General features: G+C 44.2%; 1 protein-coding gene and 1 long non-coding RNA gene across 2 annotated transcripts in view; one reads left to right on the forward strand and one right to left on the reverse strand.

Moving 5' to 3' along the window:
- DCHS2 (dachsous cadherin-related 2) overlaps nt 1–21,524 on the reverse strand; it is a 227,978-nt gene extending 206,454 nt beyond the window's left edge. The window contains exon 1 of the mRNA XM_032466667.1: nt 18,746–21,524. Coding sequence (XP_032322558.1) covers nt 18,746–20,782 — 2,037 coding nt within the window. The 5' untranslated portion in view covers nt 20,783–21,524. The remainder of the gene's footprint in view (nt 1–18,745) is intronic.
- LOC116659011 lies at nt 241–8,070 on the forward strand. Its single transcript, XR_004314280.1, has 3 exons — nt 241–760; nt 7,215–7,294; nt 7,903–8,070. It is a non-coding gene; the product is annotated as an uncharacterized LOC116659011 (long non-coding RNA).
- Nucleotides 21,525–22,710: the final 1,186 nt, after the last annotated feature.

Below are 22,710 nucleotides of genomic sequence, written 5' to 3' on the forward strand. Positions count from 1 at the left end.
CGGTTTTCAAAGGTCCTTTTCTCTTTTGTGCTTTATGCCCCTGACAATGATTGTCCTGCTCTGGACTGAGATCTCTTCCAAGTCTAACACTGGTGATTACAGGACAGTATGATAGCAATCTTGGCACCATTAACTTTTTTCCTAAATCTCACCGTAATAAAAGCATCCTGGACACGAGCTCTGCCATGTTCTTAAAGACAAATGAGACTGTTGTTCAGCATGTTAATCCGCCGTGACCTTAACCAAATGGGTAACACCAAAGTTAAACTGGTGTTAACTGATGACCATACACGCATACCCCCAATCCTCCAGCTGCTGGTCAGCACCCAGGAATTGTGTTTTGCCAAAGGGAGCTGCCTCTCCCATGGCTACAGCCATGACCCTGCCTCACCAGCAGCCCCAAGACTCAACTCGGGAGGGAGCTGAAGGGCTTCTCTCCAGCCCAGCGCTCCGCAAAGGGGAGGCTGCATCAATCCCTTCTTCTCAGTCCTGCTTCCCTCACTCCCGTCCAGGGGGCGTTCTCAGCAGCAAGTCCCCCGCAGTCTTCCTCTGAGCAAGTTTCCATCGCAGTGTCTGCTACCCAGGAGCTGGACCCTCTGCCACGCACCGGCTGAGGAATCTGGCTGAGATACATAGCCCCTCTGCTCCTAAGCTTTCTCATCCACAAGATGGAGATAATAGCAGTGCCTCCCATGCAGGGTGTTGTGAGAATGAAACAAGTTAATGCATCTAAATCTCTTAGAACAGTGCCTGGTATATAGTAAGTATTCAATCAATGTTTGTTACACGCTATTATTATGAGCATGTTTTCTTCTGTAGGAAGAACATTCATCAAGGAATGAATTCGTTTTCCTATTAATATTGTATTTTTTTCCTAAGTTATAAATCAGTAGAACGATGAGGTTAAATGCAATAAGTTACATTATTTCTAATGTTCCAATTATATAAAAATGAATGTGCTAATACTTTTTAATGTGCATGAAACTTCAGAGTCACTTTTATTCCGATTTTTAAAACAGCATAAAGTAATGTACCAAATACACATGACATATCAACCAGATATTAAAATGTTAATATGTTGCCATGCTTCTTTAAGATTTGTTAAAATAAATAAAAGATTAAAGACAGGCTTTTATCCTCATTATATTCCTAGTTGACTCCATTATCTAATTGTTCTAATTCTCTCACTAGACGGCAATGGTTATTTTTGCTGCCCATGGTTTTAAAGAGTTATTATAGTTCCGTATCTGTAAACAGCTTTTAAATGAACGTTTTTTTTATTGAAGTGTAGTCAGTTTACCATGTTGTGTTAATTTCTGGCGTAAAGCACAGTGATTCAGTTCTACATTTATATGTACATATATATTCCCTTTCATATTCTCTTTCACTATAGGTTATTACAAGATATTGAATATAGTTCTCTGTGCTGTACAGAAGAAACTTTTGTTTATCTATTTTATATATAGTAGTTAACATCTGCAAATCCCGGACTCCCAATTTATCCCTCCACCTCCCCTTCTTCCTTGGTAACCATAAGTTTGTTTTCTATGTCTGTGAGTCTGTTTCTGTTTTGTAAAAAGTTCATTTGTGTCATTTTTTCAGATTCCACATATAAGTGATAAAATATGATGTTTGTCTTTCTCTTTCTGGCTTACTTCATTTATGATGACAATCTCTGGGTCCATCCATGTTGCTGCAAATGGCATTATTTCATTCTTTTTTATAGCTGAGTAGTATTCCATTGTATAACTATACCACAACTTCTTTATCCAGTCATCTGTTGATGGACATTTAGGTTGCCTCCATGTCTTAGCTATTGTAAATAGTGCTGCTGTGAACACTGGAGTGCATATGTTGTTTCAAGTTAGTTTTCTCTGGATATATGCCCAGGAGTAGGACTGCTAGATCATATGGTAAGTCTAATTTTCATTTTTTTGCAGCATCTCCATACTGTTCTCCATAGTGGCTTCACCAAACTACATTCCCACCAACAGTGTAGGAGGGCTCCCTTTTCTCCACAGCCTCTCCAGCGTTTATCATTTGTGCACTTTTGAATGATGGCCATTCTGACAGGTGTAAGGTGATACCTCATTGTAGTTTTGATCTGCATTTCTCTGATAATTAATATACTAATACTTTTTAAAATCACTATCACATCATCACAATTTCCAGGTTAGTTATTTTTCAGCAAAAGTATGAAATTGTTTTTATATCCCTGATAAATATCAAAGGAATGAATGTACCTAACACTTTCCGTAAACTCGTATATTCTAAGTTTAACACATCAAACTCAACAAAATCAAAAAAGAGAAAAACTGCAATTTAAACTGAAGCCTTGACATTTCAGAGTAGCTCTGGACCTCATATACCAAATGCCTGACACTACAGAGTTCTGACCATCAAAGCTATAAATTAACCCTTGGAGAGCAATATAAAGTTAAGGATCGATTCATATAATCGATCAGCTGAAATCTTAAAGAAAAAACTAGCCACACTTTTCTGCATTTTATGCAGCCATATCTTCATTTTTTTCAGGATTAGGATGTATCATGTATGGCCATGCCCAATCTCATTATTTATTAGGACAAGATGGGTAACTCAGCATTAATAAGGAAAATTAATCCTACAAACAGAGGACTCGAATTCTATTTCCCTTTTTGTAGTGAATACTTCCTTCAGTCCTCTGTGAAGAAATCTCACCCAGTTCAGCAAGAACCAGTCTTAAGAATAATGTCTGGCTGAGCTTCTGTCTCCACTTATAAGAAATAGTCACAACTTTTTAAGTGATTACTATGTGCTAGTGTTTAAAATATATTACCTTTGATGCTCAAACTAACGCTTCGAAGTATCTATTATTATCCCATTTTCTAGATGACGAAAATGAGGTTCAAAGAATACAGTTTACAACGTGCAGAGCCAGACAGACTCCAGTCTATCTATGATCTTTCTACTTGCTGTCTCCCGCTGAGCACATAACTATTAATAAGTCAGCTCATATTCTGTTTAAAAGGATTGGAAAAGTGCTTTACAATATTGGCATTCCTCCAAAAAAAAAAGAGGAAATATACTCAATGTAATTGTTCTCCTTTTTAAGTTTTGAACTGTTTTGTTTGAATTATTATTCAAGGCAGAGAACAGACAGAATAAACTAAAAAGTGAAAATACTGCTATATTCTCAGATCAGCTACTCAATTTCTTTGGATAACAATGAGAGATATAAATGCCTTCAAAGACAAGTTAAAGGACTCAATGGCCGATGGGCAACTTGAGACGTTTCAGCAACCAAAAGACTTCAGAAATATCTCTGCTAATATGCAAAATTCATAGCTTTACATTCTGATAAAGTCTAAAAAGAGGCACTGACAGAGAGCATGTCTTTTACATGAAATGAGAACTGCCTGGCACTAAATTGCAGCATAAAAAGGATATTAACTGCCTTCCCATATTATAATGTTGATAGTAGGTGTTCCAATGGCAGCCCCGCTTTTCAGAAAGCAGTAAGAATGCTGTAGGAGACGCTCAAGTCCTGAGACAGTCAACACTCATTTAAGTGAGTACAATGCAGGTCATTCCATTTTATCATTGGACAAATCTCTCTGTTTTTATATACTATGCATTCTAGTAAGCACTTGTCAGCAAGCAAGACAGATCAAGCCTCCGCCGTCATCTCTGGAACCTATGATGAGCAGGGAAGCAGATGCTACACAGGTTAGCTGCACGAGGCATGCTACAAAAGAGGTGGATTGCATAACACGTACCATCTATGCGTGTTTGTAAGATAGGACTTAATTAACAGCGGTGAAGTGGGAAGATTAGATGGTCAAGGAAGTCTTTCTAAGGATGTAATATTTTCCAAAAACAAGCAAAAGGAGCTGGAGGAAGGAGAACCCATGGTAGAAATGACAAGAACAGCACATTCCAAGCAAAGGGAAGAAGCAGCGTCTTACTAGTCAGCCCTGGCTGCCGCAGGAAAGTCCACAGACTGGCAGGCTTGAAAAACAGAAATTTACTTTCACGGTTCTGGAGGCTGGAAGTCCAAGATGAGGGTGCAGCATGGCTGGATTCTGGGGAGAGGCTTCTTCCTGGCTTGCAGAGGGCCAGCCTCTTACTGCTTCCTCACATGGTAGAGAGAGCAAGTTCTGATCTCTTGTTTTTATAAAGATACTAATCTCGTCACAGGGGCCCCACCCTCACAACCTCATCTAAACCAAGACCTCCCAAAGGCCACACTTCCAAATACCATTGGGGGTGGGGGTATAGCTCAGCTGGAGAGTATGCTGAGTATTCACAAGGTACTTGGTTTGATTCCCAGTACCTCCATTTGAACAATAAAAAAAAAAAAAAAAAAAGAGAGAAAGAGAAACCAAATACCATCACCTGGGGCGTCAGAGCTTCTGCATATGGATCTTGGGGACACAAACATTCAGCACATAATACAGAGCAAACGCCTGAGGTGAAAAAGAGCATGGTGCCTTAGTGAAGTATGAAGGGCTTGGGGAGATTCCTCAGAATAAGGATAGAAAGGCAGGCGGAATGGACTAGGCAAGGACTTTGAACCCGATCTAACAACTGCAAGGTCACTGAAGCCTTAGGCATGAGTCACATAATCAGGTCTGAGTTACAAATGCTTTTGAAAGAAACTATTCACCAAAGGAAATGTTAGGTTCTACCTGATTTGTGATGAGAGAATGAGGCACTTAGTAAAAGATAATTATGAGGTATTTGGGCTCTAAAGCCTTGACTTACAAAAAAAAAAGCAGCAAAATTAATTTCTGCTTAGACAAAGGTTTCTTTGGCGTATTAAAACACAGCATTAATACTTGTTAACAGTACTAGCTGGTTCTGCACATTTGGACAAGGGCTTGATAAGGACTGATTTTCCTCAAATGGGTCATCGTGAATTCCTTTTCCTGCATGTCTCAGCCTAAATGCACACATGGTGGGAAACATTATTGGCAAATTCACGGAGTTGATTACTATTTTCCCTTTTTTTGTGAAGGATTATCATTTGTTCAATTAAAATTCTAGAATTATAAATACATAAAATTATTTATTGAGCATGGGGGAAACTAACACACAAAAATTGCTAATTTTCATTACTATTTAACATGAATTGATCCATGAAACACTGAATCAGTAAACTTTTATAGCTGTACACATTAGCTTCCATTCAATCATAATCTAGCATATTATAAATGGAGTGAAATTCTACAGGCTTTATATTCAAAGGACTCAGTAATATTAAGTCTTAATCATCTAAATCTCATTGAAATTCACAGAAATTTGAATTTAAGGAAAAAGCAGAAGTTTTGAGTATACTCTTTCAAAAACTTATCGTCTTGCATGTAACAACTATAAATTCTGAATAAAACAACAACAGTAAAGAATCTGAAGTCTCTTGGAATGAAATAAAAGCAGCAAGATTTTCACAAGGGGTCAAAAAATTGGAAGAATGGACTGATGTAGAGTGGGTTTTCCATTTTTTTAGTTTAACTTACTCTACTTATTTTTAGATTGTTACCCAAGGACAGGTGTCAGATAAGGCGTCATTCAGGGAGGCTAAAGCACCAATGAAGGCATGCAGTCCCCCTAGAATAAAGACCCTTAAGATGGAGGTCAGGGCAACCACAGCCCCTAGAAAGTGGGACGGAAATCTCCGGTAGGAGAAAGCCTTCCAGGCAAGTGCCGAATTCTGCATGAGCCCTACCCTTTCTCTGACTTACCCGTGACCTACACATGTGTGGGGAATATTGCAAAAACCCAGTTAAGAAAACTGAACTGAGATTTGCACTGGTGCTCAAAAATCAGAGGCTTCAGTTTGAGTACAACCAAGTTAATTGCCTGCTAAAACAAAAATAGCAACACTATTCAGAAGAACATAACAAAATCCAGAGTCTCACAGCATAATATATGCAATGTCCAGAATACAGCGCAAAATTATTTGACGTATGAATAACTAGGGAAATGTGACCTATTTTCAAGAGAAAAAAAAACAACAACAACAAAGAGGCAAACCCCAGGATGATTTGGATGTTAAAATTCACAAAGACTTTATAGCTACAAGAGATAAAGGAAGACACTCTTGTAATGAATGAAAAGATAGACGACTTCAGCAGAGAAACAGAAGCTATAAAATAAAACAAAATGGAAATTCTACAAATGAAAAATACAACATCTGAAATTTTTTAAAAAACTGTTGGATGTGCTTAACAGCAGACTAGAGAGGAGAAATAAAACAGTGAATTTGAAAATAAAGCAAAAGAAACTATCTGATCTGAAAAACAAGAAAATTATTGAAAAGAAAAATGAACAGAGCCTCAAGACCTCAGATCAAAGAGTCTAAAATACGTGCATTTGAAATCTCAGAAACAGAGAAAATAAGGAATGAGGTAGAAAAAAAATAATCTTTAAAAGTAAAGAAAAAGTAACTTCTAGAAAAATTCCTCTTTATACATGGGACAAGCTTATCTTTCTCCTTTAAAAAGAAAAAGAAAAAGTTATCTTTACAAATGACAGACAAAAGTAGTAACTGTACTTCATATGTTAAAGTGCATTTAGAGAAATAACAGCAAAGTAGCCTTAAGATGTTATGAATTTAGATAAGAGCACAACTGTATTTCTCAGTGTATATGGCAAAACAGAATACTACCATATTCCCTCAAAATCATCTTTCTTTCAAAATATACTCAGATTCAAAACTCAAGGTCAACTTGTTAAATTCATTTTGTGCTATTAGAAGTATGCTGTAATACACACAGAATCTATATTTTTAATGCAAGTAATCAAATCACCTAGCGTATGTTAATTAATTTGTAAATGTCAAACATTGGTTAATAAATTGCCCTTCCTGTCACCTCTCTTCTTTATGCTGGACACTGAGAGATGATGGAAGTGGAACAGACATAAGCATGACAATTAGATGCTACACAAGAAAAATACCGCATAAAAGTTCTTGTTAGATGAGTCCAGGAAATAAAGTATCCGCCAGCACTGAAATACTGTGTTCTTGTTTATGCATAATGTAACAGAGCAGCCTTTGTATTATTTTTAACAGTTCAGCACTTAAAATAATCTATACTTCAAAGGAAAGTAAACAGTGCATAAGCTTCGATGGTTTTTTTACCTCATGACTGGGTTCTTTTATGATAGTTCTTAAGAACTAGACAGTTCAATCTCTATGTAAACAATAACTTCCTCTGTGTTTCCAAATGCAGAAATCAAGAGAAGTGTACAACATGAGAAGTTTCTAACTAGACAACGGTTGGAAATCAAATAGTATTCATGTCTATTTATGGTAAGGCTAGAAATAATATTCAATCTCTTGAGAACATACCCACAGCATTGGCTATTTCTACACAGTTAATTTAAATGAAGAACAAAAGGACTTAGAATAATCTGAATAAAAGGGCTTTTAAAGATAGAGGACAGTCTCTTGTATCTGAACAGAAATTTTGAGTTAACTGCCAATAATCAAACTCCAATGAGATGAGAAATTGCCTCAAGTTCTGTTTTGTTCTTTCCTCTGCGCTATCCTTGTGAACACAAGCTACACCACAAGTCTTCCTTGATTTTTGCCACATACATTCCTTAGAAGCATCCAGTGGATGGTAATTTCTTGTCTGAAGATTTAGTATGAATTAAATCAACAGTATCATCAAAAAAAATCAACAATTAAAAATTACTACCATCCTTTAGGATAGAAAATATAGGTTCTAATTTCTATAAAGTGAGCATAAACAAATAACTTATTGATTACATAAAGGATATCAATATATCAAGTGTACACACAACATATAGAAATTAAACTGAAAAAAAATGTTTTCCTTAATATTCTAATTATAATACTACACTGCGCCATTTTATATGACAAGCTTAAGCACCCAAGGATTTTTGTATTTGCAGATGGTCCTGGAACCAATACTCCATGGATACCAAGGGATGACTGAATTTAAACTCTAAGTTTCCTATTTTGTTATGCAAAAGAACTTCTAAGGAATGATCTGTTTTGTTCAGCTTTCTTACAGGAGAAATAAATAAATTTTAATTGATGTCTTCTTTCTTCTGTCACTATACCTGTTTTCTGTCATGATTCTGAATAAATGAAATTATTCAAAACCACTCAATGACTTTATTTTACAATTAAAGTAGTGTGTCAAGAAGTGTTTGTTAAAGGGTACTGTGAATGACATTGTTCCTCTTGACTCTAGTTAAAGGAAAATTGAAAGCATCTCTTTCTTCCCTTTGCCCAATTCCTACTACTGAATGAGAATAAGTTTCAGGATAATTAATAAGAAAAGGAAGACACAAGTCAGCTACCTCCTATGGCATCAATGTTTTCCTCTTTCACTAGGATAATTACAACTCAAAGGACAAGCACAGAAGACAAAGCCTGGTGGTGCCTTTTCCTTAGGAAATACCCTTGACGTTGGAAGGCCAGATACATGCCCAAGAGCATGGGCACCATGGGACTGGCAAATATGACCAGAGATGAACTGTGGAAGCATGTCAGGGAATAGGCTACTCTAATCTTTACTTTAAACCAAGAAGGGCAAGGAATCCTCAAAGCCCAGAAGGCCCCTGGGACCGTCTGTGATAAGAAGCAGACTAAATCTGGGACTGAAGTTCTCCACAGCACTTAAGACAGTGAGCTTTCCTAGGGGGTCACTGGAGGTGCAAGATCATCTCTCTATCCATGTAACACGACTAGTCATTGAGGTTTTTAAAACAAGAGACTGACATTTCTTTCTTTCGCTCTCACTTAGCTCCTCAGTTTAATCAAAACTCAAGTGAGGCGACGCATTGTGATAAACTTTCCTGGGAGCTGACCACGCGTCAGTCACTGCTCTGTGCCCTGGGTACACAGCATCTCATTTAATCTTCACACTAGCCCTGTGAGGTTGATCCTATTATCATTCCTTTTTTATGGTCGAGAAAGCTGAGGCTTACAAAGGTTTTGGAACATGCGCCAGGCCCGGTTACTAAGTGACAGAGCTGAAATGTAAACCCTGTTCTGTCTTGCTTCACAGCACAAGCTTTTATCCATTAGATCATTCTTCCTCTGTCCAAGTCAAGGACACTTGGACAGAATGAGCACCAGTCAACCTCGTCCCTCGTCTCAAAGAGCTTCCACGCACTTCATCAGAGGGCAATCCGAGATCTGCCTTTTTACGGGAAAATGGTAAACCCTGACACAAAGTTAACAGCGTGGGCTTTTTAAAAGGAAATTCAAGGCAGAATTGCTAATAGAGAAAGACGCCAGCGCCTTAATGCATACACAGAGCAGGGGTAGTATGGCCAAAGCCAGAGATTAAAAAAGTAAAAGTAGCAAGATTAAACAATAATCAAAATTAAGACATTTTTGTCTGTTCAACACAATATCCCATCTTAACTGAGTCAACGCTTTTTTTCTCATATGAAAGATACTAGTTAATAGCTTCCATCAACTACAGGATATAATATTAAGAAGTGAGCAATAATAAATTCTACATGTCCTCTCTTAGCCTGAAGCGGCTACATTTTCTTCACAACTTCCTGACAGTGACAGATGCTAACGAAGGCCACTTTTGCTCAAGAGGTCCTTAGTCCAGCATCAAGGGATACCAGACACTGACCAACAGCAAAGATTTCCAGAGCCCTTCTTCAAGTGGGAAAGGGCTCTTAACATACGGCCAGGCCTGGGCAGACATGGGCCAACAGGCAGCAGATTCAATCATCCCAGGGCACTGAAGAAGGAAGTTGAGCAAACAGGGGCAAGATAGCCCCAGCCTTCATTTGGAAATACTGCAAACAGTGGGAGGGGCATATTACCTGCTAAAGAGAAGAGAAAAGTACCGAGGCAGGGGTAAAAGATCGAAGAGAAAGAGGATAATTGAGAAGCCACGTCAGAAAAGATGGGAGGGGTGAAACGTACACTGTGGATGAATAAGCTCGGTTTGCACAGGGAAGACTCACTCAGTCCTTGAGGACTGCGTGGCACACATGATACAGAAAAGTCCGATGGTGGGGGCAAGTTTTCCCCTCTGACTGAGGCATGATTACCTGCAAAGAGTAAAGGGATCAGAACATGATGCTTAAAGAGAGTTAAGGTGAGACAGGAAGGAAGGGGACAGGGCACAACCATTCAAAGAATGACATAGTAATTAACACCAAGATAGTGGAAGATTCAACTCCCAGTAGACACTGAGGACCAAGACGGCAGATTTGATCTCCACTAGACCTTGAGCTTCACTATACACTCATTGTTATATATTAACATGGAAAATGACATTCCACAGGCGCCTTGACAGTTCTGAGGCTGACCATAAAAAGTCAAAAAGTGGGTGGTGGCCTAATTCCTGGGACTCGCCACCCCCTCCCCCAAAGTAGCTGGAATAACCCTCCCACTTGTCAGCATGACACTGTGGAGCCCATAAAAACTAACAGCCCCATGCCTCGTGGCCGCTCTCCCTTCTGAGTGAGGTGGACCACACTGTCCACGGAGTGTGCTTTAACTTTAAACTGAGCACCCAACTCCCACACCTCGTGGCCTTCCTCTTGCCTTCTGAGACAGTCTGCACTCTCTCTGGAGTAGGTATCTCTGAATAAATCTACCTCTACTCAACTGTGGCTCACTCTTGAATTCTTTCCGGTGCAAAGCCAAGGACCCATACTTGGCATGGCATGTCCCAAAAACTCAACCGAGACCTGGGACATGGACAGCCTCTCGCCCCACATTATCTTCCTGTGTCAAAGTCATGGGAGAGATGCTAAGGTGAATACAACAAAATTGCCCAGCAATACTGAGGGTCCAGCTGACGCCATCCACTTAGAACAAATCCTCACTTGGAATTCCTTCAGCAGCACTCCGCAGCCCAAGCGTTGGAAGGCGGAGGAGCACAGAAGCGAGACTGATCCACCGTCAGTAATACATGCCAGGTATGGAAGATCAAGGGTTAATTTGGTTCTTCCAGGAGTCCCAGCTGCACAGAGAAGGAACTAAAGCAAGAAGGGGGCTGATATCTAAGAAGGGAAAAGGAAGAAAAGGAGCCGCCCACAAATACAGTTTCAAAAAGTAAATGTAAATCAATCAGATTGAGAAGGCTAATAGGCTCGGAGGCCGTGACAGAGACTGGGATGCAAGATGAGATTCAAAAGGTGGATCTGTTCCAGATAAATACCAGGTTTTAGAGTACAGCTGTGGGACAGGTTCCTGGAAAGAAGCAGAATAAAAGATACAAAATCAGGCCAGTGGGGAAAATGTAAGTAAGGCCAGTTTGCCTGAATGGTAAGAGTTTTGGTAGAGGTAAAACGCTAAATGGCTGTCAGCATCCTCCATGCACATGGCGGAGTGACCAGGAGGTCGGTAAAAAAGAAGTGGGAGGACAGAATAGGAGAGCCAGGTAACATGTGCCTTAATGCCTGGGGCTGCGGAGAGGGATGGTGACTATTTCAGAAGCAGTTTGCCGGAGCTCAGAAAATGGGGCGAGATGCCAACCATCTTTCGAGATTCTCCAGTCCATGGGATTCCAGAAAATAAGAAAACAGCACTCTAACCACAGAGCCCTGCCCTCCAACACCATCCGAGTGGCGTGACCCCTGTCCCAGCCACCATCCTGAGCCATTGACTCTTCTCTCATTATCTTCACTTTAACTTCCACTGCTTTAATTATCGCCTCCACATGAATGAGTCCCAAGTTTATATCTTTAACCCTCGGCTCTCTCCTGCACTGGAGCTCTGGATATCTAAAAAGCTGCAGCAGGGGAGGGTCTAGCTCAGTGGTAGAGTACGTGCCTAGCATGCACAAGGTCCTGGGTTCAACCCCCGGTACCTCCATTAAAAATAGATAAGTGCTCTACGCAGGAAATTGATACAACATTGTAAACTGACTATAACTCAATAAAATAAAATAAATAAATAAACACAAACAAACCTAATTACTTCCCCCTGCCCCCCACTAAAAATAATAAATAAACAAATAAATAAAAAGTTGCAAGATCTCTTTTCCTGGACTACTGGCCATTCATTCATACTCAACATATCAAACCCTCAACTAAGTGAGCATCTTTCTTCCCCAAAATTTCACTTCTAGCTTTTCCTATTCCCCCTACTAACCCAGGCTGAAAATACAGCGTCATCTTTTACTCATTCCACCCCTTCTCCCCTCATAACTTATTCAAGGGTGTAGCAATTCTCCCTTTATAGACCTCCCAGGCCAACCTTCCTACTACTGTGCTCTAGTACCATTCCCCCAGTGCAGGCAAAAGCAGCAAGACTGAACAACAAACAAGTGTAAGACATTTTCGTCTGTTCAATACAAACTCCTGCCTCTTGTGGCAACGTGGATGGACCTGGAGGGTATTGTGCTAAGCGAACTAAGTGAGACAGAGAAAGACAAGTACCATGTGATTTCACTGATATGTGTAATCTAAAAAAACAAAGCAAACAAGCAAACAAATACAGTCGACAATATTGTAATCAGTTTGCATGGTGATGGATGGTAACTGCATCCATCATTTCATAATATATAAAAATATCAAATCACTACGTTGATCTCCTGAAACTCATTTTATGTTATATGTTACTTATAACTCAATACCAAAAAAGACACTGAGTGACTCTGGACCAGAATCACGCTCTGCACAACGGAGAGCGGTCAGGTGCTGGCACTGAGTCTAAGTACGATGCTTAGCGCCCTGCGGGGAACCCCTTTAGGACTCATACAGCTTACATCACGGGGCCTAGCCTCTCTAAGACCTTCATGGTGTTTTGTTTTGTTCTGTTTTGTTTTGTTTTTTGGCGGAGGAAAGGATTGCTACTGAACCTTCCTTTAGACAAGCGGGATTCTATCAGCCCATAAGGAGATGTTACAAGCTTCCAATGTAAGCAAAACAGATTTCTGCCTTCATTGTCAGAAACACACATCTCACTGAAAACCAAACACACAATTTAAAGTTTTTTGCTTCTTCTTTTAGTGCAAGAGAATTTTATTTGAAACGCCACTTTTAATTCATCCTCAGCCTTTATTGTATCAGGCAAAATCGTCTTCTTCACCATTTCTAGAAGTCATATTTACTAACATTTCATAATACGTAACATGCACTGGGCACTTACTGTAAGTCAAGCGTTGTTTTAAGCATATATGTAGCAATTCATTACACACACTAAAACTTTATCAAGCTGACACCATTGTTATCCATATTTTCCAGATGAGGAAACTGAGGCACGGGGCCCAAGATTACATAGTTAGTGAGAAATAGTAGACCTGAGATTCAAACCCAGGCACAATGACCCCATGGTCTGGCTGTACATTTCATCACTGCATGTAGCCTAATTTTAGTATTTACAGCTATCAACTCTCCACCGTGTGATGCCAGCCATCTTCAGTTCTAGAACCAAGAACTAAGCAAAGTGCTGTTAAGTTATATACTGACTGTAATACACCCCACAGATGCAAGGCTATACCCCTCCTATTACATAGCCCAGCATATTATCTGATCATCTTTCCCAAGCAGGAAAAGGGGAAAGGAGGTAAAGCCAGCTGCTCGGTGTTGGGCAGCAGCTCAGTGGGGGCAAGGAGAAGAAGGGTACCGAAATGAGGTCCGAGCGAGAACTCTACAGCGCATCTCGAGTACCGAAAACAGGTCATCAAAGCAAAGCCAGAGGCATACACAGCACGTGCTAGGAACTACAATATAAAGGCAGCGAAAGTCAGATAATCTGGGAGGATGACCATTGGCTTGTAATCTAGACACATCCCGGAGACTGGTGCAAAGGACTGCTGTGGAAATCTCACATGCTTTCGGTGTGTGTGGACAGGCAGATCAGGTCCACTCAAAAGAGTCAGAAGAAGACAATCATATACAGCTAATACAATTCTATGACCATCAAAGCTGGCACACACAGTGTAAGGACATAAGCATGTATGTAAGGTAAGCAATGAGAGTATGTCTGCAGTCAGGTGAGGGATAAACAATGCAATTCAGACCATAAAATTCCAAAGGATCAATGATAAAATAAATGGAGGAAATAAACTTTATAGTAAATGTAATATAAATGCAAATAAAATGTAAAAACAATTAGAAAGTAAAAGCCTTGGCTAGTTGTAACCCATCTTAGTAAATTTTTTTTCATTATGTAGCTCTTCAATACAATTTAACAAAAGTATTGATCTTCCAGTATATGAGACTGAGGACACTAGGAATTACAGGGGACTCAAATACTATTAAATTGCAACTGCACAAGGTGATCACAATCCATCGTCTTACTAATACAAGTAAACCACCACAGCACCATAAAAAAAATTAAGAAAAGAGCTGCACATAATTATCAGAGAAATGCAAATCAGAACTACAATGAGGTATCACCTCACACCTGTCAGAATGGCCATCATTCAAAAGTCCACAAACAATAAATGCGAGAGAGGCTGTGGAGAAAAGGGAACCCTCCTACACTGCTGGTGGGAATGCAGTTTGGTGCAGCCACTGTGGAAAACAGTACGGAGATTCCTCAAAAGACTAGGAATAGACTTACCATATGACCCAGTCATCCCACTCCTGGGCATTTATCTGGAGGGAACTCTAATTCGAAAAGACACCTACATCCCAAGGTTCATAGCAGCACTATTTACAATAGCCAAGACATGGAAACAACCTAAATGTACATCAACAGATGACTGGATAAAGAAGTTGTGATATATTTATACAATGGAATAGTACTCAGCCATAAAAAAGAATAAAATAATGCTATTTTCAGCAACATGGATGGACCTGGAGATCGTCATTCTAAGTGAAGTAAGTCAGAAAGAGAAAGAAAAATACCATATAATATCATTCATATGTGGAATCTAGAAAAAGAAAAATGAAGACACTAATGAACTTATTTGCAAAACAGTAACAGATTCACGTAGCAAACAACCCTATGGTTACTGCTGGGGAAGAGGGGGGTGGGAAGGGGTAAATTAGGAGTTCTAGATTTGCAAATATTAACTACTGTACATAAAATAGATAAACAACAAGTTTCTTCTGTATAGCACAGGGAATTATATTCAATATCTTGTAGTAACCTATAATGAAACAGAATCTGAAAATGAATAAACGCATGTATATGTATGACTGATACATTATGCTGGACACCAGAAACTGACACACTGTAAACTGACTATACATCAATAAGGAAAGAAAAAGAAATTTAAAAAAAAAAAAAAAAGAGCTGGACAGAACAAGGAAATATTTAGTGGGAGGAGGTGGCATCCACGATATACCTAAATCCCTCCAGTGTCAAGGACAGGCAACAGAAGACGAGGAATGATGTGAACAGATCTGGGATGATGACCACGGGTATAAATGAAGGGAGGGATGTAAGAAACACTAAAGGCCTTGGCAACTAGTGTGGTTAAATTTGGGGAGGAAATCAAAGGTGATACTAAGATGTTAGGAAACACCTTCCTTAATAAAGTCTCTTACAGCCAAGGTTGCCATTAGGAGAGTGTCTTGAAAGAAGGGACCTCACACTATTCCTGAGAACCACCTTACCTCAGCATCCTTTGCCTTCATCACCACTCAGACTTCAGGAGACGGGTTGCCAGCCCTTCACACTTTGACTAAAGCTAATTAATCTTCCCTTACGTCAGACCACCCGCGGGGGTGTTTTGGGGTCTCCATTTTTACCTCCACAAAGCTAATATATTTAAAAGACTTGGCTAGAAGCTAGGGGATTAATAAAAAGGACACAGGCCCAAAGGATAGAGTGACTCAGAAACAAAATATCGGTTGGTCCTTTTCGGTCCACGGAGCACAGGAGGAACCAGGCCTTCCCACCCCTCACGTCCTTCCCAGACGGTAGGTACTACTTCTAATGGCTGGCACTCCTCCTAGGTGGGTTCCTCAAAGTCAGACAGGGTGCCCATTCTGCTCCCCGCTGCCTCCCCAGCACCAAGACCACTTCCTGGAAGGTGCTAGGTACCCAGTAAATATTGTTCGTTGAATGCTGTTTATCCAATGAATGCTGTTGTTTGATTAAGTAAATGAATGAGTGAATGAACACAGTGCTGATACCAGGGGTGGGTATGAGAGAACAATCTGGTTATGGCATGTGTGTGATTCAGGTGTGAACACTGGAGTTATACTGTTTGAAGATCTGGTTACAAGATAAAGGCTGGAAGTGTAGCTCCCGTCATTGGATTTAGTGCAGGGTGGCGAGTGAGGTTTTGCCAAGAGGTTGACGTTACGCTTTCTGACAGTGATCTGAAGAAAAAGAGACTCTTTCAGGCCAGACGGACACTAGGACTTGGAGTCACTCTGAGAACTGCAGAGGAGAAATCCCTTTCTGCCTTGACCATGAAAAATATTGAGAGATACTGAAAGGAGTTCCTGAGGGGTATGTTGTTAAGAAGGGGGTCTCCACATGGGGGGCCGTGGGAGGGGAAGAAATTAAGAAATCCAGATGAGTGCCCGCCACGTTGTGAAAACCCTTTGGTGCAAGAGGCAACAGAAAGAAGGTACGGTTATAAGAATGGATGTGAGGTGGGGAGGGTCTAGCTCAGTGGTAGAGCACATGCTTAGCATGCACAAGGTCCTGGATTCAATCTCCAGTCCTCCTCTAAAATTAAATACATAAATAAACCTAATTACCTCCCCATTCAAAAAGTAAATTAAATAAATTTTTAAAATTTTTTAAAGAAATCAACAAGCATTGATTTAAAAAAAAAAAGAATTGATCTAATGGGATGAAGCAAAGCCCTGGGAGAAAGGAGAGGCTGCGAGAGCCAAAGGCCAGCTGGGGAGGTTTGTTTTTATAAAGTGACGTAAAGAAAGATGGAGAGAGTAAAGAGACAGAAAGCAGATGGAAGACACTCCGGGGAGGCTTACCTAGCAGTTAGGGGATTGTCAGCCAGAAAGTTCACCGAGCACAGAAATTCACACAGCCGCTATGGCGAGGCGACAGGAGAGCCCAGGGTGTAAGAGGAGGTTCTGCAATCTTGAGAGGCTAGATTGCAGCAATTTCCAGAGATTCTAATCAGCACCATTTAACACCACCTACAGCAGTACTTGGCAACCTGAAAGGTTTTCTGCCGTTGGAGACTGGAGTCCTACACTGAGCCAAGTTCAGCTTACCCTAATGGATCCACCGCATACCAAGTCTTAATGATGGGATAAACTCACACCCTGTGGCAGAATCGTCGCACAATTTTAGAAACAACTCTAACAAGAGAGGTTCTAATCAAAGGAATCACAATTAACCCACCCTGCTTATTTTCCTTCGAATGAAGCCAAGTTGCACTGTTTCATACCAAGGTCTTTAAGGTCTTCCAGATGGAAGAAATCTTGGAAATCATCTAGTCCAAACTCTCACCGATTACGACTTCAGTTTGAGACATCTGTGGCAGGAACTCTCAGGGCTCGCTGGCAGCCATGTGCTTCTCTCCATTCTCAGCCGCCTTCGCATACAGCTGAGGCCACGTGGCTAAGCTCTGACCTATGGGACAGTGCTGGACCTGATCTAAGTCACTCCCAGGCCTGGCCCTACCTTGGATGGAGAAGGACCAGCCAACCTGCATCGTATCAGACCCTGCTTGAGGCATAAATAAACTTCCATTATGCTATTCACCGGCATTTGCAGATCTGTCTGTTTCAGCAGCAAGCATTAATTGATTCCCAAGCCTTCTTTTAATAACCTAGCAACTCAGTGAGCTGCCAATCATGCCAGAGAGAGAGATGGAGATCACTATTGTCCACAGCTCCAAAGAATGAACAAAGAAAGGAGGAGTCAGGTAACTCGTTTTTACCACAGAGTAGCATCTCACTTACCTAAAGGTTATTACTTGAGACATGACTTATAAAGGCTAAAGCTTCACCCACCCTGAGAGCCAGGAAATAAGCCACAGAGGGCTTAAAACAACCCAGCCTGAGAGCTAAATGGAGCTTTAGGGCTTCTCTCACTAGTTAGCCACAAAGGCTCTACTTGCTCAAGTTATCCTGGAGTAAATATGGTTTGTTATCTCACAGCAGATAAGAAATAGGAAATTGGAAGCCATAAGGAGTGGTGCCAGAAGGGTGCACGTCACAACATTCTGAGAGTGAAGCAGGGATCAGAACTTGGAAAGGCAACACATCCATAAAGCAGAGTAGAGAGCCCCAATTTATAAAGGATGACAGCACACAACTACTGCTGAGTCCTGAAGGCATCGCTGGAGGAGCTCAGCCCACATATGATAAAAATAATTTGTCCTTCTCTAGCTCTTGGAAGCTTGCAAAGAAGGTAAGACAAAATGTAAGAAGTCTCTGAAAATGGTTACTCGAAACAGTTCAGTGTTTAAAGGCAAACACTTGCTTATTTGAAAAACTGATTTGTGAGGGCCACCTTACTTCCCCAGGATGCCACACACTGATGCTCAAAAACAGGAGATGTTGCCATTTGCACACTGCTTAACAATAAAACTGAGTGAGAATGTCTGATTCTTCCCAAACCCATCTGGGTGCTCATATCCAGACTGAAGGAATTTGGGAGTCCAAAAGCAAAATCAAGATCCAAATACCATGTGAAGTAGAAAGGACCTTATAGATCATTCAGTAAACGCCCCTGGCAGAAAGATTAGGTGACCAGAGGGCACCCATTCACGTCCGTGCAGAGGACACACTGAAGTCCATGTCCCCTGCCTTCGGAGCCAGGGTATAACTATCCACATCACAATCCTCCTTCCCTGTCCGTACTCATACCTTCTCCATCCCTTCCGTCCTTCCCCTCGATCCACAGGCCGGATGCACTCACCTGCAGGAAGCAGTGTCCGACTGGGGCGTGCTCAGGAAGGGTGGTGTTGTACACCTGCCTCAGGAAGACGGGCTCGTTGTCATTCACGTCGTCCACGGCGATGCTCACCAGGCAGGTGGCGGAGAGCGGGGGCTCTCCGAGGTCCTGGGCCACCACTTTCAGCTCTACCGCCTCCTGGATCTCTCGGTCCAGGCTCCGAGTGGTGCTGATCACACCGCTTTCGGGATCGATGGTGAAGGACGGTCCACACTCTGCGGTGGGCCTCAGAGCCTCTGGGCTGCAGCGAGCCTGGAGAGGGACCAGCGTGTACCGCAGTCGGGCATGGTCCGTGCCAGGCTCATCCGCATCCGAGGCGCTGACCCACAAGACCGCCGTGCCGGGGACCGCGGCCTCGGACACTGAGGCCCGGTAATGCTCCTGGCTGAAGAGAGGCGGCTGGTCATTGAGGTCAGCAACACGGAGCAGCAGCGTCTGCTCGGTGCTCAGCGGAGGGGATCCTGCATCCGTGGCCACCAGTCGCAAATCATACAGGTCTCGGCTCTCCCGGTCTAGGGGCCCCTCCACGCAAAGGAAGAATACTCCTGAGGAGCCTCCAGACCGAAGCGCAAAGGCTCCCTCCCCGCCCTCCAAGACCAGCGAGATGCTCCCGCCTTCTAAGCCCACGCCAAGTTCCCCTGCGGCCTCCTCTTCCTTCTCTGGGTCGCCATCCGCGTCGGACACCGAGACCCTAGCCACATAGTCGCCAGCTCGAGCGCCCTCGGAGACGCGCGCGGCGCCTCCCTCGGTGAGGAAAAGCAGATGAATGGCGGGCCGGTTGTCATTCACGTCCAGCACGGCGATGGACACGCGCACGGTGGCGACTTCCGGCTCGGCACCTCCGTCGCGGGCCTCGACCACCAGCTGGTGCCAGGCCTGCGCCTCGCGGTCCAGCGGCCTCTGCAGCCGCACCACGCCGCTCAGCTCGTCCACCGCGAAGTAGGCCGCGTCGCCCAGCGGCCCGCCGCTGCCACCCGCCCCCCCGGGAGCCTGCCGGGAGCGGATGCTGTAGCGCACGTGGCCGTTGGGCCCCAGGTCACGGTCGGTGGCGCGCACGCGGCAGATCTCGGCGCCTGGCCGAGCGTCCTCGCGCACGGCGGCGCGGTACTCGCTCTGCTCAAAGACCGGCGGGTTGTCGTTCTCATCCAGCACCCGCAGCTCCACCCGCAGGTGGCCGGTGCGCCGCGGGCGACCGCCGTCCCACGCCTCTATCTGCAGTTCGTGTGCTGCCGCCGCCTCTCGGTCCAAGCGCCGCAGCAGCACCAGGTCTAGGGGCTCCAGGGGCGACGAGGCCGGCGGCGAAAGTGGTGACCCCGGGGTCCCGTAGCGCAACTGGAAGAATGGTCCTGCGGGGTCCTCGGAAAGCTCGGACGGCTGCACGAGGGTGTAGCCCTGTGTGCTGAACAACCCGGCATCGGGGTCTTCGGCGCCTGGCAGGCGGAAGGCGGTACCTGGCGGGCTGAGCTCGGAAATGTCGAGTTGCAGGGAGTCGCGGGGAAAGCGAGGCGAGTGGTCGTTCACGTCGTTGACGCGGATCTCCACCTGCACCACGGCGCCCAGCAGTGTGGCGGCCACGAAGGTATAGTGGTCCCGCCGCTCGCGGTCCAGGCGCCGAGCCGTGCGGATGATGCCCGTGTCCGGATGCACGTGGAAGTCGTCCAGCAGTGGGGAGTCATCCGAATCCTCCGACAGAAAGAAGCCGCCCCCCTCCTGCTGCTGCTGCGCGGCCGGCAGCCCGGCGCGGATGTCGCCGACTAGAGTGTTCGGAGGAAGCCCCTCGTCCACGGAAAGGCTGAGGTTGAACACCTGGGCGGATGAGCCTGAGGCCGCCCACAGCCACGCGTGCACGTAGAGCCCGAGCAGGAAGCGCTGCGCCCCGGCGCTGCCGCCGCCCGGCCGCCGGCAGGGAGCCCCTCTCCTCCCGGGAAGCAGGAGGCGCTTCCCGGCGAGAGCCCCCGGCTGCTGACGCCCTTCGCCCATCCTCCGCCCTGAAGGGCTCATTTCTCCGCCAGCTCCCGGGGAAGGCTCCCGGGTAACTGCCAGCTTGTGGCGGGATGGCAGGAAAATCCGGGAGCCTCTTCGGTGTCTCAGCCAAAGAAGAAAAGACTTTGTTTGGCAAACAAGCGAACAGACCCAGGAGTTCCCGAGGTTACATCTGCAACTGGTGAAAACGCCCTCCGCCTGCAGCTCGTGCAGACGGGGAGCGAAGCTCTAGCTGCCTCTGCCGCGGCAGCCACCTCTTCAGCCCCTGGATTTCTTTAAAGGAGTCTCTTTTTCTCTTTCCTTTTATTCCTTTTACATCTGTTCCTTATTCTGCTCGGCCGGTTGTTTCCCCCTGGTAAAGTCAGGTGCATTATTTCTTTTGCCAAAAGGATGAAATTATTTAAAGCGCGCACACACGAGGAGAGGATGGGGGTCGGGCCGAGGAAGGGGTGGAGTAAAGGCGGGAGGCCAGGAGTGAGGGCGCGGGGCCGGAGCGGAGGAGGGAGGGATGAAGAGAGAGAGGGAGTGGTACGCTGCTCCAGGGGTGGCCGCTCCCCGCCGCGTCTCCGGGCGCGGAGGACCGCACGGCTCCCTCTCCGACCCAGCCCCCGCGGACTCCCCTCCGCTCTCTTCCCTGCGCTGTGACGCGCCGCACACCCGGGCAAACTCCAACCTGCGAGTCACCGCTCTGCAGCAGTGCGCATTCGTGGCTGGGTCAGGGATGGAGGACGGGGGAGCCAAGGAAGAAGGACCCGGAGATTTGGGCCGTGGGGCGGGTGGGGGTCGCGCAGGCGGGGCTTCTGGCGCGGCTAAGCGTGCAAAGTGGCGAGGGGCGGGGGAAGGTGAGGAGAGCAGCCTCTCCACGCCCTCCCGGGCCGCATCCCCTTAACCGGCCCTTCAGCAGGCCTGACGCTTGGCTCCGGCTGAGCCAGAGGGTGGGGGTTACAATCACCTTGGGGAGCCAAACTTGTGTTCTCCATTTGGCGAGAGAGACTCGTCCCCAGCGGAAGGACAGATGGAGTCAAAGGCCGATGCGCAGCTGGGGCCAGGATGACTGCAAAGCGGGGAGAGGCGGAACTTGGAAAAACCTTCGAGAAAACCGGGGGAATATGTGACACACATGGTGGAAACCAGGCTTTATTATGCCGCTCAACGACTCGGGACGTGTGAGTCTTGTCACTCCCCTCTGGAATGACAATAGATTCGGCTTGCGAACACTTTTTTTTTTAATGCATTCAGCACCATCACACCACTTCCAGGATGTTTTACAATGCTGATTTATGGGCATAAAGAAGGGGTGGCCGAGGCCCATCACCCCCCAGCGCTGAGCCGTCACCTCTGAGCAGGGAAGTTGGCAGGCAGGGCAACTACTGATACCACTTGCAAAATAGCTTGTGTCTGAGCCCAAGAAAAATGCCAATAAATAAATTGTCATGGACGCAGGTTTCCTTTCAATTATCCGTAATGATAGGTAGAAATTGATAGATGGCCTATAATAAAAAATGCCGGAGGAAGGACTCTCTGCCCTCTTAAGGATGGCTGGCCATATTTAGCAGATGGTTTCTGCAATTTTACATTTAGGCCAGAGGGAAGAATTAATTTCCTAGATACTGTTGCTCCCCTTTCAAGAGAACCAAAAGCCCTGCACAGCATTCCTTGCAGCAACAGCAAGGTGCGTTTTTAATACATACAATCGCTAATCTACAGCAATATGATCATCTCTATGTCTGTTAAAATAATAATAAAACAATTTATTTTATAGCAGGCCCATGACATGTAAATGGAAACACTGTTAGAATAAATTCAGCTTCCTTTCACCAGGGAAGTCTCCTTAACATTAAGGAGATCTGTTACAAATTTTTAGTCCCCTTCCCCTCAGCCTCTGCAATCTCGCCCTAACTAGTCCCCCTGCCTCCATTCTAGCATCCAGATTGATATTTTTAAAA

The sequence above is a fragment of the Camelus ferus genome, chromosome 2 (assembly GCF_009834535.1).
Source record: "Camelus ferus isolate YT-003-E chromosome 2, BCGSAC_Cfer_1.0, whole genome shotgun sequence".
Taxonomy (NCBI): domain Eukaryota; kingdom Metazoa; phylum Chordata; class Mammalia; order Artiodactyla; family Camelidae; genus Camelus; species Camelus ferus.